Genomic DNA, 13,555 nt, shown 5'->3' with positions numbered 1-13,555 from the left:
CATGGAGGCTCACACTGGGGTCCTGTCACTCTGTCCCATCCAGGGCCACACCAGGCATGTAGAGGAACGGACGATATATGATTGGAGTAGAGTGCCAGGAGCTGTTTCTAAGGAAGATTTCAAATGATGCAGTGTAGCGTCCCTTTTACTCAGGATTGCTTTGGATGAAAGGGGCATGTGTCCTGGGCAAAATTTTAGTTCTTCTGTTTGGAGGGGTACAAAATAACTAAGAGCAAATATCATTCAGATAGTTCTTATCTGCTAAGACACAGCCTGGAGAAAGAGGCACACTTCAGTTCCTTGAGGATCCTAAAAAGTCACATTGATGTCATTATATATAAAGTGGAAGCATTGTATAAGAGTCCCTAAAGGACAGAAGAGCACCCTCCTGTCCATTGTAAGCACAAAATAAATACCTGTCACATTGGCTTTGCTGCAGGGAATGCTCATGGAACCCGCCCTGCAGGGGTGTGGTCACCTGGGTCGCTGCAAGGCACCCTGATTGCCAGCCAGGGACACAAGCACTTGTTGGTGTCACTGAGCTAAGATGGTGTTACCTCGATCCCTGTGGCTCCTCTTTGTCTGCCTTCTGTCCTGGTGCTGTGATGCCCAGGAGCTGGGGCTTCAGGACCCTGATTCAGAATCAGGCCCACTACCTTTGGTGATCTGGAGTGAGATAGGTGAGTGAGGAGTAGATGGTCACAGGGCAGGTGGCCTTCTTCCTTTCTGTTGTGGATTCACATCTGTGAAGCCAAAGCTGGAAGGGTCATGATTTGGGATTTGGGGGCTTCTCTGCACTGCTGGAAATGCAATTAGGTGTCTCTGGTGAAACTCAGGGAGAATTATGCACAGCTTCGGGCTCATGCAAATCTTTGTTAAAATCCTAGCAGTTGCAGCATCTCACAGTCAGGCCGGCCTGTCTCTGCAGAGCTGGGCAGCACACCCAGGCTTTCATTCCGTCTGAATAGAGATCTACCAGGCACCTGCATGGCCTTCATAGAGTTACCTCACAGCATCTGCTACACCTGAGCCTGAAGCAGACTGAATCCCCCCCCACCTTTTCTGGAACATACTTTCCAATGGGGTAAACATATTATAAAGAAACGGGAAACGTCAAATGGCCATAGGTGCAGTGAAAACAGCCATAACGCCAGGAAGAAGATAGAGCCTGAGGTGTGAGCTTGTGCTTCTACAAAGCAAGGCTAGGACAGGATTCACCCATAGTGAACTAAGCAGAGCTGATGTGAATGAGGGAAGATGCCATATGGATGTGTGGTCAAAGGAGCAGCAGATGTAAAGGCCCTGAGCTTGTATCAGTGTGCAGATCAGTGTAGCAGGAGCAGAGGGAGCAAGGGAAGGAGGGCGGACACATGTGCTGGGGCCTTAAAGACGAGTGTAAGGACTTGGAATTGAACTAGGGACTTGTGAGGTGATGGGTAGCAGCATGTGCCTACTTTACATTTATAAAGAACGGTTCTAAGCCCATTGTGGTATCCAGCTTATAGAGGCTAGTTTAGGAAAGTAATTCCCTATCACAAAGAAGTCAGAGACAGGATGGTCTCTGTAAAATTGAGACCTGCCTGATCTACACGTTGAATTCCAGGTCGGCCATAGCTACATGAGGAGACACTCTCTTATATGGTTAAAATAAAATATAAGGATTGTTCATTTGTGACACTAGGTGGCCATGCAGACCCTTCCAGTGGTCACCTAAACAAAAGCTGTGACTGTGAGCTCTGGGAGAAGTTGTCATTAGAAAGGAAGGGATAGTGGGACAGTCAGCTGAGATCACAGGGAGTTCTGATGCTTGTCGACAGGAACAACAGGCATTTTCTCATGTTTCTTGATGGGCGCAGATTTGTTAGCTGTGAAGATTCATTTCTTGAAGAAAGATTCCCAGTGTAAGATTCAGCTCAGTGGCCTGTTTGTCCTGGAGACTCCCTGGCTTTATCTCTGTAGCTGGTCCGTTGCTTTTTCTTTCTTCCTGTGACAGGTGAAGACGGATCAGAGTCAGGCACCTTCCAGGAACTGCAGCAAGAGAGGAGAGAGGTGATGTAGAATCAGGACTTATGAATTATAGGCATGAGAACCTGTCTGTCTTCTCACAGTGTCCTCATTTCTGTGGTAGCTGCTGTGTTGAGAATAGATTGTAAATGTACTGTGCACACGCGCGCGCGCGTGTGTGTGTGTGTGTGTGTGTGTCTGTGTGTATGCGTGCGCGCACACACACACACAGATCAGCACATGTAGAGATCGGAGGACCTCTCTGGGGAGTCAATTCTTTCCTTCTCACATGTGGGTCCCAGGGATTGAACTCAGGCCGATTATGGTTGGCAGCACAAGTCTTTACCCACTGTAGCACCATGCCAGCCTTGCCTCTTACCTTCTTAATCCCACATAGCCTGTGGTAACCTAGAATTTTCTTTGTAGCCAAGGATTCCCTTGCACTCCTACCTCCCAAGAGTTGGGTCTAGAATCGCATGCTACTATGCTTGGTTAACTTGATTTCTGTAGATAGTGTGTTACGTAGCACAGGTTGTCCTTGATATACAGCCAAGAATGTCTTTTTTTCCTTTTTCTGTCTATTTTATTTGAATTTGTTATTTCATTTTAAGACAGGGTATCACTGTGTAGCCTAGGCTATCTTGGAGCTCACTATGTAGTCCAGGCTAGCCTCAAATCCCCAGTGATCCTCTTGTCTCCTCCTTCTAAGTGCTAGCATTACAGGAGCCACTAGTCCAGGGTTCTAAAGGTAACCTTGGACGTCTGATCCTCTTCTGTTTTCCAAGTTGTGGGGTTAAACAAAGTGTACCACTATGACCAGATCATTTTATTTTCTGGGGGAGGGGCACTTTGTCCTAAAACCAGGCTCACTGATGTATAGTCCAGTCTGATGTGACCACAGGATCCCTTTGTCCCACCTCTGGAGTGCTGGGATGTAGGCATGTGATGGCACACCCAGTTTATGAATCAACCTGATTCCCTTTTCACACAACTGGACAATCTACAGAGGTGTTTGCACAGGTGGGGAATTCAGTTCAGATCCACTGGCCTCTGGCTGACTTAAAGCCCTGTCATGGGGTGAAATCATCCCAGGAGTGAATGTGCCAGGAATAAGGACACCTCAGCTTCTGGACGAGGAGTGACCAACCAAGAAACAGCTCAGGACCGAGACAGTGAGGGAACTTCCTGAGGGGTGGAGGGAGGTCAGGAGAGCTCAGTGTCCTGGAAGCTACTGAAGAAAATGTTCCCTGAAGGAGGAAACAAGCCAAGTGCGATGGTTCACACCTACTGTCACAGGACTGGGGACGTGGAGGAAGGTAGATTCGTGCAAGTTCAAGGCCAGGGTGGATTATCTAGTCACTAGTGAGAGAGACTCTTGCGAGTTCCTGCACAGACTTGAATGATACCCCACCTCAATAAGTAACAACAACAGCAACAAAACAACAAAAATCACACCATCACCATAAAAGGAAACCACATGTCCATAGGTCAGTTATAGATAGGTAGTCCATAGATCAGTCTACGAACTGATCATTGGAATTAGCCATGTGAAGACTAGTGTCCATTGTAACAGAACAGTTCGAGCCTGATATTTTTTGAGTGGGTTAAAGAAAACCACAGAGAGTCAGCGAAGTGGACAGCTCTGGCAAGGTTGCTTCAGACCCCAGTTACTAGAGCCAGGCTCAAAGAGGATGTGCGATAGACGCTGCCCTCTCCAGAACTCATGAGGTCGTGCTGTGCTGGGAATGGCCAGCTCCTTGTGCAGGGGCAGAAGAATTCACACTGTGGACAGAAGCACAGGAGGCTGGTTCTTAGAGAGATCCACATCCCAGTAGGAGTGAGGCACATGTAACACAGTTAAGGGAAGTTATCTGGCCTTGCTTCGTTTTGCATTTTGTGTGCTTTTTGAGCAGACAGAGTGGGCAGCTCACTATATGTTAAGCAGTGACTCATGTAATAGCATTTGAGCTCCATGAGGCTGGACATTTGGGTGGGAGGCTCTTTAAGCTCTAGTTGTTTGTTAAGTGTCACGGTCATTCTGGCTGGATCCGAAAAGCAAGGGATTTTGTTTTTCATTTCTAGCCTTTGCTTATGTGTGCCTCAGGCACTTCATGTACCTCATCCTGGTCCTGATAATCCTCCTGCTTCAGTGCCCAGTGATGATGTTACAGATTTGTGTCACCCTACCTGCTCCCTTTTTCTTGTTTTCTTTTGTTTTAATTTGCTAAGTAGTGGAGAATAGCCTGAACTGAACTTGTAATCCTCTTCCCTTTGACTTCCAAGTGTGGGACCATATGTGTGTACCTCCTGTGTAGGTTATACAGTGCTGAGGTCCTACCCAGGGCTTGGTACGTGCTAGGCAAGTACTCTATCAGTGGGCTACTCTCCTGCCCCATGTGACCTTCCGAAGCTTGTTAGAGCCCGAAAGACAGAGCCGAGCAAGAAGTGTTCTTTTGTCTGTTATTGTTGAGGAGAAATTCATGTTCTACCAGGTTCACTGTTTTCAGTGTACAGAATGGGGCATTGAGCCTGTTCACAAGCTGAGGCATCGAGAACTTCTCTCTGGTTTCAGGACTTGTCAGGAAGACTGTCTTATGATTCAAGTTGTTTCCTTCCCTCTCCTCTCATTTCTGATAACCCCCAGGGTATCTTTTATGCTTGTGGGGTCTTATTCTGGACACAGCAGATAAAAGAGGTTACATAATTTATAACTGTTGTATAGGTTTATTTTAAAGAACATGCTTTGAGAGCCTTCCAGGTTTTAGCATCTCCCAGTACTTATTCCTGTTTACGTGGACTTGTATTCCATTGTATGAAAGCACAACAGGTTATTTATCCAGTAACAGACTTTGGTTGTTTTTTTAACCTTCTGCAATTACCAAGAATACCACTGCAAGCATTCGTGTCGGGTTTCATGTGGGCAAATGTTTTCATTTTTCTTGAGTATAAAGTTAGGAGTGGAATTATGAAGTCATCTGATAAATTCATGCTTATTTTTTTTTCATGCACTGCCATACTTTCCCACAGGGGTGGCATTGCTACTTGTCCACCAACAGGGCACAAGTGTTCCTATTTCTCCATGTCCTCAAAGCCTGTCTGTGTATGAGTCAGAACTTTGTGTTTTACCTTGCACTTCAGTAAAGACCAATGGTGCTGCTGGACTTTGTTTACTTTCTCGCAGACGTATCTCTTTTTTCATTTCCCATTTTAAAAATAAGTTTCTTTATTAATTTCGATGTTATATTGAGGTTTACTAATTTTATTGTTTTGTGTGTATGAGTGTTTTGTCTGCATTTATGTCTGTGCACCACGTGCATGCAATGCCCACAGATACCAGAGGAGGGTGATAGATGCCCTGGAACTGAAGTTACAGATAACTGTGACCCACCATGTCCGTGCTGGAAAGAACAATCATTGCTTTTAACTGATGAACCATTTCTTTAGACTTATTTATTTATTTATTTATTTATTTATTTATTTATTTATTTATAGGCAGGGTCTCACAATCTAGCCCTGCTTGGCCTGGAACTAGATATGGAGAACCAGGTTGGCCTTGACTTCACAGAGACTTCCCTGCCTCTGTTTTCAGAAGGTTGGAATACAGGCACCCATCACTATGCAAGATTGCATTAATTTTTTTCTATTTCTCTATTTATTTGTTTGGTTGTTTCTTTCTTTCTTTCTTTCTTTCTTTCTTTCTTTCTTTCTTTCTTTCTTTCTTTCTTTCTTTCTTTTTACACTCTAAATTTTATTCCCCTCTCGGTCCTCCCTGAGGGTTCCACAACCCATACCTCCTCCCCCAACCCCACTTGCCTTCTCCACAAAGATGTCCCCACCCCACCCATCCCACCAGACCTCTAAACTTTCTGGGGCCTTCAGTCTCTTGAGGGTTAGGTGCATCTTCTCTGACTGAATCCAGACCTGGGAGTCCTCTGCTGTGTATGTGTTGGAGGCCTCATCTCAGCTGGTGCGTGCTGCCTGGTTGGTGATCCAGTGTCTAAGAGATCTCAGAGGTTCCAGGATAATTGAGACTGCTCATCCTCCTATAGGGGTTGCCCTCCTCTTTAGCTTCCTCCAGTTTTTCCCTAATTCAACCAGAGGGGTCAGCCGCTTCTGTTCATTGGTTGGGTGCACATATTTGCATCCTACTCTTTCAGCTGCTTGTTGGGTCTTTTGGAGGGCAGTCATTGTAGGTCCCTTTTTGTGAGTGCCCTATAGCCTCAGTAATGGTGTCAGGTCTTGGGGTTTCCCCTTGATCTGGAACCCATTTTGGACCTGTCGCTGGACCTTCTCAGGATCTTTCTTCAGGCTCTTCTCCATTTCCATCCCTGCATTTCCTTCAGACAGGAAGAATTATGGGCCAGAGTTTTGGCTGTGGGATAGAAACCCCATCCCTCACTTGATGCCCTGTCTTTCTGCTGGAGGTAGATTCAATAAGTTCCCTCTCCTCACTGTACGGCTTTTCATCTAGGGTGTCCCCCCTTTGAGTCCTGAGAGTCTCTTACTTCCCAGGTCTCTGGTATATTCTAGAGGGTCTTTCCAACCTCCTTCCTCCCAAGGTTGCCTGTTTCCATTCTTTCTGCTGGCACTCATGGCTTCAGTACTTTCCCCCCCACCCAATACCAGAGCATATTCCCCTCTCCCCCCCACACCCATTCCCTCTCCCTCCCCTGGTCATCCCTCACTCTCCCCTTGTGGTTGCTTTCTTCTCCTGGATCTAGAGAGATGGCTGAGTATTTAAGTGTATTAGATGCTCTTGCACAGAGCCCAGGCTGGGATCTTAGCACTCACATGGGAGCTCATAATGACTTGTACCTTAAGCTCCAGAGGATTCAGTGTCCCCTCCTTAACTCTTCAGGCACCAGGCATTCAGGGAGTGCACATAAATAACTGAAGGCAAAACATTCCCACACATAAAATAAAAATTAAAAAAATTAAAAAATTAATTTATGTGTATGTATTTGTGTGCATGTACCCATAGAGGCTAGAAGACATAGTTGAACCTCAAGAGTCTGAGTTACAGGTGGTTGGGTGTCACCTGACCTTAGTGTTGGGGAGTAAGTTCTCTGAAGAGGCAATACATACTATTAACTACTTAAGCATCTCTTCATTCTACCTACCTACCTACCTACCTACCACCACTACCACACACACACACACACACACACACACACACACACACACACACTTATACATCATTTCTTAATTATACTGTTTTCTTGCTATATTGTAAGTATTTTTATATCTTTTGGACATTGATCTCAGATTTATGTTTCACAATGCTGTCATTTAGTCTGGAGGGTAGCCTCATCCACTAGGGTTCCAGCCACATTGCATGGTGGATCATGGAACTGATTGTGGAGCTTGAGAAAAACGTGGCAATAGTATTCTGAACACACAGTGGACAAACATTAATTCAAATTCAAGGGTGAAGTGGACGAAATTGTCCTGGTAGTGTGCATATCTCCCACTCCACTGCAGCCTTCATTCTGAGCAGCACGCACTTGTACTTTGCATTGTGCATGCTGTCCCACAAGGAATGTGGCCTCAGACACTCTGCTCAGGTGACTGCAGGCCGATGGATGTGTGTTATGAACTCCAGATCTTTTATTGGGCATACAAAGTTCATGCTCTTATAGAAACAGTGGTTTAATTACAAGAATCAAGGACTTTTAATATTTCTTCAGTATGTCAATACTAAATTAACATCTCTTTCTTTTATATTATATTGCAATGTCAGATTTTAGAAATTGCTGTTTTCTTGGCTGGATAGATACAGCTCAATGGTTAGGAGACAAGAGGTCCTGGCTTCAGGTGTCAGCACTCACATGGCAACTTACAACGGTGACTCTAGTTCCTGAGGACCTGAAATCTTCTTCTAGCCTCTGTGGTTACTGCACACAGGGGTGCACAGATATACAAGTAGGAAAAATACCTATACACCAAAAAATAGTAAGTTAAATAAATCTTTGAAAAGTGATGTTTTGATTCATGTGTATCTATTATTGATTTTGTTGGCTAGAAAACACCATAAGCATGAATGTCTTTAAAAAGATTGTTGAAAAGGCAGTTCCTGGAATTTATGTCCTGCCGATGGAGATTGGGAAGACTATGATGAAGGTAAGATGTCAGCTGTGGGGTTTGCTGAGGGCTTTGGCAGACAGTGCTATTTGAAAGCTCCACCTTGCAAAACAGATCCCCACTGGATTTGTTTTATTTTGTTTTGTAATGCAAGGTTTTTCTCTATAGCTCAGGTTGGCCTGGTTCTTTATCTCTCTGCCCCAGCCTCCCGAGTGTTGGGATGGCAGGCATGTGCCATCATGCTCATGAACTCTAATGGACAGATGAGGGTATCAGCCTGTATGAGTGACTTTTCTGTTGCTGTGATAAAAACACCACAATGAAAAGCAACCTCTATCGAGTTTCTAGGGGTTTATGGCTCCAAAGGGATAAGAGTTCACCCTGGCAGAAAGGTGTGGCAGAATGTGAGAGAGTGAGAGAGAAGAGTTTCGATTGTAAGCACAAAACAGGAGAGCAAACAGGAAGTGAGACAAGACTGTGAACCCCTAAACTCCACCGCAGTGATCTATTTCTTTCAGCAAGGCTGAACCTCCCCATAACATCCCCAGAAGGCACCGCCAACTGAGAACCACATGTTAACATGTTAAATACCTCAGCCTAGGGGGGACATTCCCATTCCAACCCCCCCAAACAACTTAAGTTAGTGTCCTCTGAGAGAAGATCCAGTTATTAACAGTCCCATCCTTTCCTTTCTCACTGCTCCTTTATTTAGGATGTGGAGAACAAGGTCCTGGATGCCAGTTCCGAAGTGTGTCAGATTCTTGCTCAGGATCCTAGACTGCAGGAGGGCTACATTGCTGTTGCATTCTCCAAGAGTCTCAAGTTCCTGTAAGTATCCTTCTTTTACATGATAAGACTTTCGAGAAATCACTGTTTCTTCTATTCACATACATTGACTGTAATTATGTAGAGATCCCCCATACCAATGCAAAGAAGTTACCCTTAAGATGTTCCTGTAAAAAGCTTCGTGGAGCTTAATTTTTTTTTGTTTTTGTGCTTGTGTGTGTATCTGTGTGTTCTCTCTCTCTCTCTCTCTCTCTCTCTCTCTCTCTCTCTCCCCCACCCCCACTCTGTGCACACGTGTTAGCATGAGTGTGGAGGTCAGAGGTCAATGTTCAGTGTCTTCTTCAATTGCTTTGTACTTTAAATTTTTCGAAGATTTTTTTTTTGTTGTTTATTTATTGTGTGTGTATGTGTTTTGGGGATGGGGAGTTGGCATGGGCACATGTCAATGCAGTGCTCACAGAGGCCAGAGGAGGGCATCAGATCACCTCCAGATGGAGTCTCAGTTGACTGCTAGCTATCCATCCACTATGGTTGCGAGTCACTGGACTTGAGTCCTCCGCGAGAGCATACAATCCTCTTTACCACTGAGCCATCTGTCCAGCCTTCTACTTTACTTTAATATTTTAAACTATTTATTTACTTACTGTGCTTGCTGGACAGTAGAGGAGGGTGATAAAGAATGTCTCTCCATGAACCTGGAGTGGACTACTGAACTAGACTGACTGATAAATGATCCCCAGAGACCAACCCCCTGTCTCTACCTCTGAAGTCTTAATATTACCAGGTTGCTATTGTGCCTGGATTTTTAATTTTTATTTTTAAAGTGGAGCATGTAATCCAGGCCCAGTTCCTTATGACTGCATAACAAGCACCTCACTGACTGAGCCATAACCCAGCCTCTCTTGTTTTATTTGCTATGGAATAAGACTTGTATTCAGCATTAGGGGAGGAATATCCTGCAATTCTACGGTTTGGGTACCTATGGTGTATTAAAAGCAGCTTAATCTGTAAAGTGACAGAAGGTAACATTCTAATCTGAGCGTCCGAGCTGACAGGCAACTTTGACTGTTCCAGAAGGTTGCTGGCTCAGAGATGCCCAATCCCTGTCATGAGAGATGTGATCTCAGTTTCTGCTAGGAGAATTTTAAGGTAACGTCTGCTTTTGAAAAAAAATTTTTTATTACTTTCTGAATATGGGTGTTGTTCCTGAGGCATGTCTAAGAGAACAGCTGTTAGCTGCCACGTCAGTTCCAGGAATGAAACTGAAGGCCTGTGGGACTAAACTGACTTGAGAACCTGAGCTCTCAACTGCTGAGCTTCTCAGCAGCACCACCTTTCCCTTCTTTGTCCCCATGGCTTAGTTCTATAACCTGCACCCACCTGATATTTTGATTGTCTGTTTTCTAATTGAGATCAAGTCTTGCTTTGTATCCCAATCTGGCCTCAGAATCTAGCAACACTCCTGCCTTAGCCTTCCAAGTGCCAGGATTATAAATATGTGTGCTCATATCTAGCACCCACTCATTTAAAGAAAAACATTAGTCGTTTGATGTGTGCACTAGTCAACCGCACAAACTAACATCACTAAGGAGGAAGTAGGAAGTTTCCTGGGACTGTAAAGCTCCGTGTCACAGGAAAACCACCAGGTGGCCATCTCTCCAAATTAATTTACAGGATTTCAGGGAAGTAAGAAGGTTCCAACCATGTGGTAGGTAGTATATGAACAGTGTATGTACATGTGCTGCAGGTGCCAGGGAGACCAGAAGAAGGTGTCAGATTCCCTGAAGCTGGAGGACAGGCATCTGTGTACCAACTGATATGCGTGTTGGGATCCTAACTTGGGTCTTCTGAAAGAGCAGTGCACACTAACCTAAGCCATATCACCACCTCCTAAAATTGATTTTCATGACATTTATGTATTTATTGTGTGTTGTCACATACATAGTGTTGTGTGCTTGGGAAGGTGAGAGGACGATTTAGGGAGTCAGTTCTGTCTTTCTTCCATATGGTACTCAAGGAGTGAAGCCAGGTTGTCTGTCTTGGCAGCAGATGTCTTTCCCTGCTGTACCATCTACACACCCTGGGTGATGATCTTAAATGAACTCCTCTGGATGCTTGTGGACGAGACAAGGACAGAATCAAGGAGACCACTGAGAAGACTTTTGTAACAGTTCAGGGTAGAATGACAGGGAAGGCTGATGAGAAAGGGTCAGAGTCAGGATGTGTTTGTTGATAGAATATGATAGGAAAAATAGAGGAGTCAAGGATGACTACTAAGTTATCAGTATGAGCAACTGGCTGAATCGCATTGTCATTTGAAGAGACAGGGAGTCACTGGGGAGGAGCAGAGGGTGCGTATGTTCATTTGTTTAGGCAGGCAGTTAGACTGTGGTATGAGAGGACAGGAGGTAGCATTCATTTGTAAGCACACTCATTGAGATGGTAAACAAGTAGAGCTGTATGTCAGGTCATTGAAAATGCATGTCTGATTTAAGATGACAACAGGCCTCATGCACTTAGAAGTTTTCGGTATATACATTAATTTTGTTTACTTCAACATTTATTATAAGAAAATTATAAATATACGCACAAGCATTGAACAATAGAATAGATATCTTTGTTCTTACCCTCTAGAGAGTTGTTTCTGACCTCTGCACATGTGACCTGACATGTTCACACTTAATCTGATCCCATTTCTCCCACCTACTTTCCCAGGGTCAAAAGATTTCAAAGCAAAGTCCCATATTGTGATCCATACATATTTGTTTATTAGAGAGAAGAAGCATTTAATCTGGCTGTGGTGGCACATGACTTTACTCTCAGCACTCAGGAGATGGAGCGGGCAGTAGGATCTGAAGTTCAGAATCAAGTTGGCTACAAAATGAATTTGAGGCTAGCCTGGGATACAAAAAAGAGTTGGTCAAAAAACAAAACCAAGAACCCAACTTGGGTTTAGAAATAGTCTATTGATTGTACACCCTGTTTTAAGAGTTTGACCAATAATCAGTCAAACTGGATGTAATGATATGTCTCTTTAATTCTAATATTTGGGATGCAGATAAGTCTTAGAGTTTGAGTACAGCCTGGTCTACAGAGTGATTTCCAAGACAGCCAGAAATACATAATGAGGCCTTCTGTCTTCCCCCCCCAAAACACCCTAAGGGCTGAGGTTCAAGGTTGGGGAGCGGGTGGGATGGAGAGATGGCTCAGTAGCTAATAATCTTTAATTGCTCTTGCAGTGGCTTTAAGCGATTTCTCCAGGTGTATCAAACTCCAGCAAATGGTCAGAAGACAAACTCATGACTTGTGCAAAAACTGTGAACACAGCAGTGCTCTGTACCCACTTTGAAATCTTGTGACACAATCTACTGCAAAAGTCCTGCTGGTGCACATAGCCCCTCCCTTCTTTCCTCTTCCTAGCTTGGGAAAGGTTCTTATGCTTGCTTAGTGTGAGCTCTTCTCAGAGTCTCTGAAATAAACCTGCCTGCATTTTGAGTCCAGTCTCCTGATTTCTTTTTCCACATGATTTCTTAACACGGTAGTCAACTCCAGAACATATTCTTGGAGCAGGGGACCCTCTTGCAAGCCAGGGGGCATGAGCAGCAGTGGAGTATCCCCAGCTACTATTTGGAAAATGCCTGAGGTGTCTTGAATTAGTTCCACCCTGTCTCTGAACCTCCCCTACTTTCTCCTACACAGTCTTCCTCTGTCAGCTGCCTGGATAGAGGATTACAGAATACCTGGGGCTAAGTACCTGTTCCTCCAGACTGCTGGGTCCTGGCATGGGTAACATTCCAGACATTTATTGGGCTTGTTCCTTCCACTGCCCCCTAATTTTTTTTAAGATTTGTTTATTTATTATATGTAAGTACACTGTAGCTGTCTTCAGACACACCAGAAGAGGGCGTCAGATCTCATTACAGATGGTTGTGAGCCACCTTGTGGTTGCTGGGATTTGAACTCAGGTCCTCTGGAAGAGCAGTCAGTGCTCTTAACCACTGAGCCATCTCTCCAGCCCCCACTGCCCCCTAATTAATCCATCGGCCTTCCTCTTTTCTCTCTGTCCCTTACTCCCTACCTCCCTTTATTCCTCCTTCCCTCCTTTTCCTATCCTCCTTACTCCCCCACAGTTTTCTTCCCCTAATTGGCTCCAGAAAAAAAGGTCTTTCAAGACTTCCAGTCATATATCCAATACGAGGCCATCATGTGACCTGTGAGGTGATGAGTGTCTTCTGTCTGGAAGACTGCTTTGGGACTTCCTCTTCTGCTCCATGCTCAACACTTGAGGATTGCCAATCTCTGGTAATGGCTAGGGAAGCCTCATCCTTTAACAGATGCCTTAACTAATTTCTCACCCATCCGGGCTTCTCATTTCTGGTATTGAAGTCAGGACATAGTGCTTAGCTGCAGCTGTCTTAACCTCTAAGCATTTTCATTTCAGTGTGTGTCCATGTGAGACATTAGGTTGGGTCCACAGAGGCAACAAGGTCTTCAGCACCATGCTATAATTAGAAGAAAAGGCTCCGAGGAAGGAAGACAAAACTCTACCTTCTGTTGGAACTGGCAAAGGGAGATTTGATTTTCATCTACGTCAAGTTGTTTGTTCTGGCTTATAGTAGGTCGGTCTGGCTCTGCTATATATTCGGATAGTAAATATTGGTCCCCCAATAAGTTGTTGCCCCCA

At 44.6% G+C, this 13,555-nt stretch overlaps 1 protein-coding gene across 2 annotated transcripts; it reads left to right on the top strand.

The window, feature by feature from the left end:
• The first annotated feature begins 504 nt into the window (after positions 1–504).
• On the top strand, positions 505–12,366 carry LOC120103098 (palmitoyl-protein thioesterase 1-like). 2 transcript variants are annotated; one of them, XM_087551779.1, is made up of 5 exons: positions 505–680; positions 8,027–8,124; positions 8,798–8,913; positions 9,949–10,020; positions 12,111–12,366. In XM_087551779.1, exons 1-5 carry the CDS (start codon positions 548–550, stop codon positions 12,172–12,174), a joined length of 483 nt encoding a protein of 160 aa, XP_087407905.1. In that variant the 5' UTR covers positions 505–547; the 3' UTR covers positions 12,175–12,366. The 2 variants fall into 2 exon arrangements, with proteins under 2 accessions (XP_087407905.1, XP_087407903.1); XM_087551777.1 differs by having other exon boundaries at positions 9,946–10,020.
• The last annotated feature ends 1,189 nt before the right edge of the window (positions 12,367–13,555 follow it).

This window comes from Rattus norvegicus, chromosome 5 (genome assembly GCF_021556685.1).
Source record: "Rattus norvegicus strain SHRSP/BbbUtx chromosome 5, alternate assembly SHRSP_T2T, whole genome shotgun sequence".
Taxonomy (NCBI): Eukaryota; Metazoa; Chordata; class Mammalia; order Rodentia; family Muridae; genus Rattus; species Rattus norvegicus.
This window is presented reverse-complemented; position numbering and strand designations above follow the sequence as displayed.

Coding starts and splice junctions, on each gene's coding strand:
- LOC120103098 (XM_087551777.1), top strand. CDS start 548: ATGGTGTTACCTCGATCCCTGTGGCTCCTCTTTGTCTGCCTTCTGTCC. Junction 681..8,026: donor GGTGATCTGGAGTGAGATAG/GTGAGTGAGGAG, acceptor TTTGTTGGCTAG/AAAACACCATAAGCATGAAT. Junction 8,914..9,945: donor TCCAAGAGTCTCAAGTTCCT/GTAAGTATCCTT, acceptor TGACTGTTCCAG/AAGGTTGCTGGCTCAGAGAT.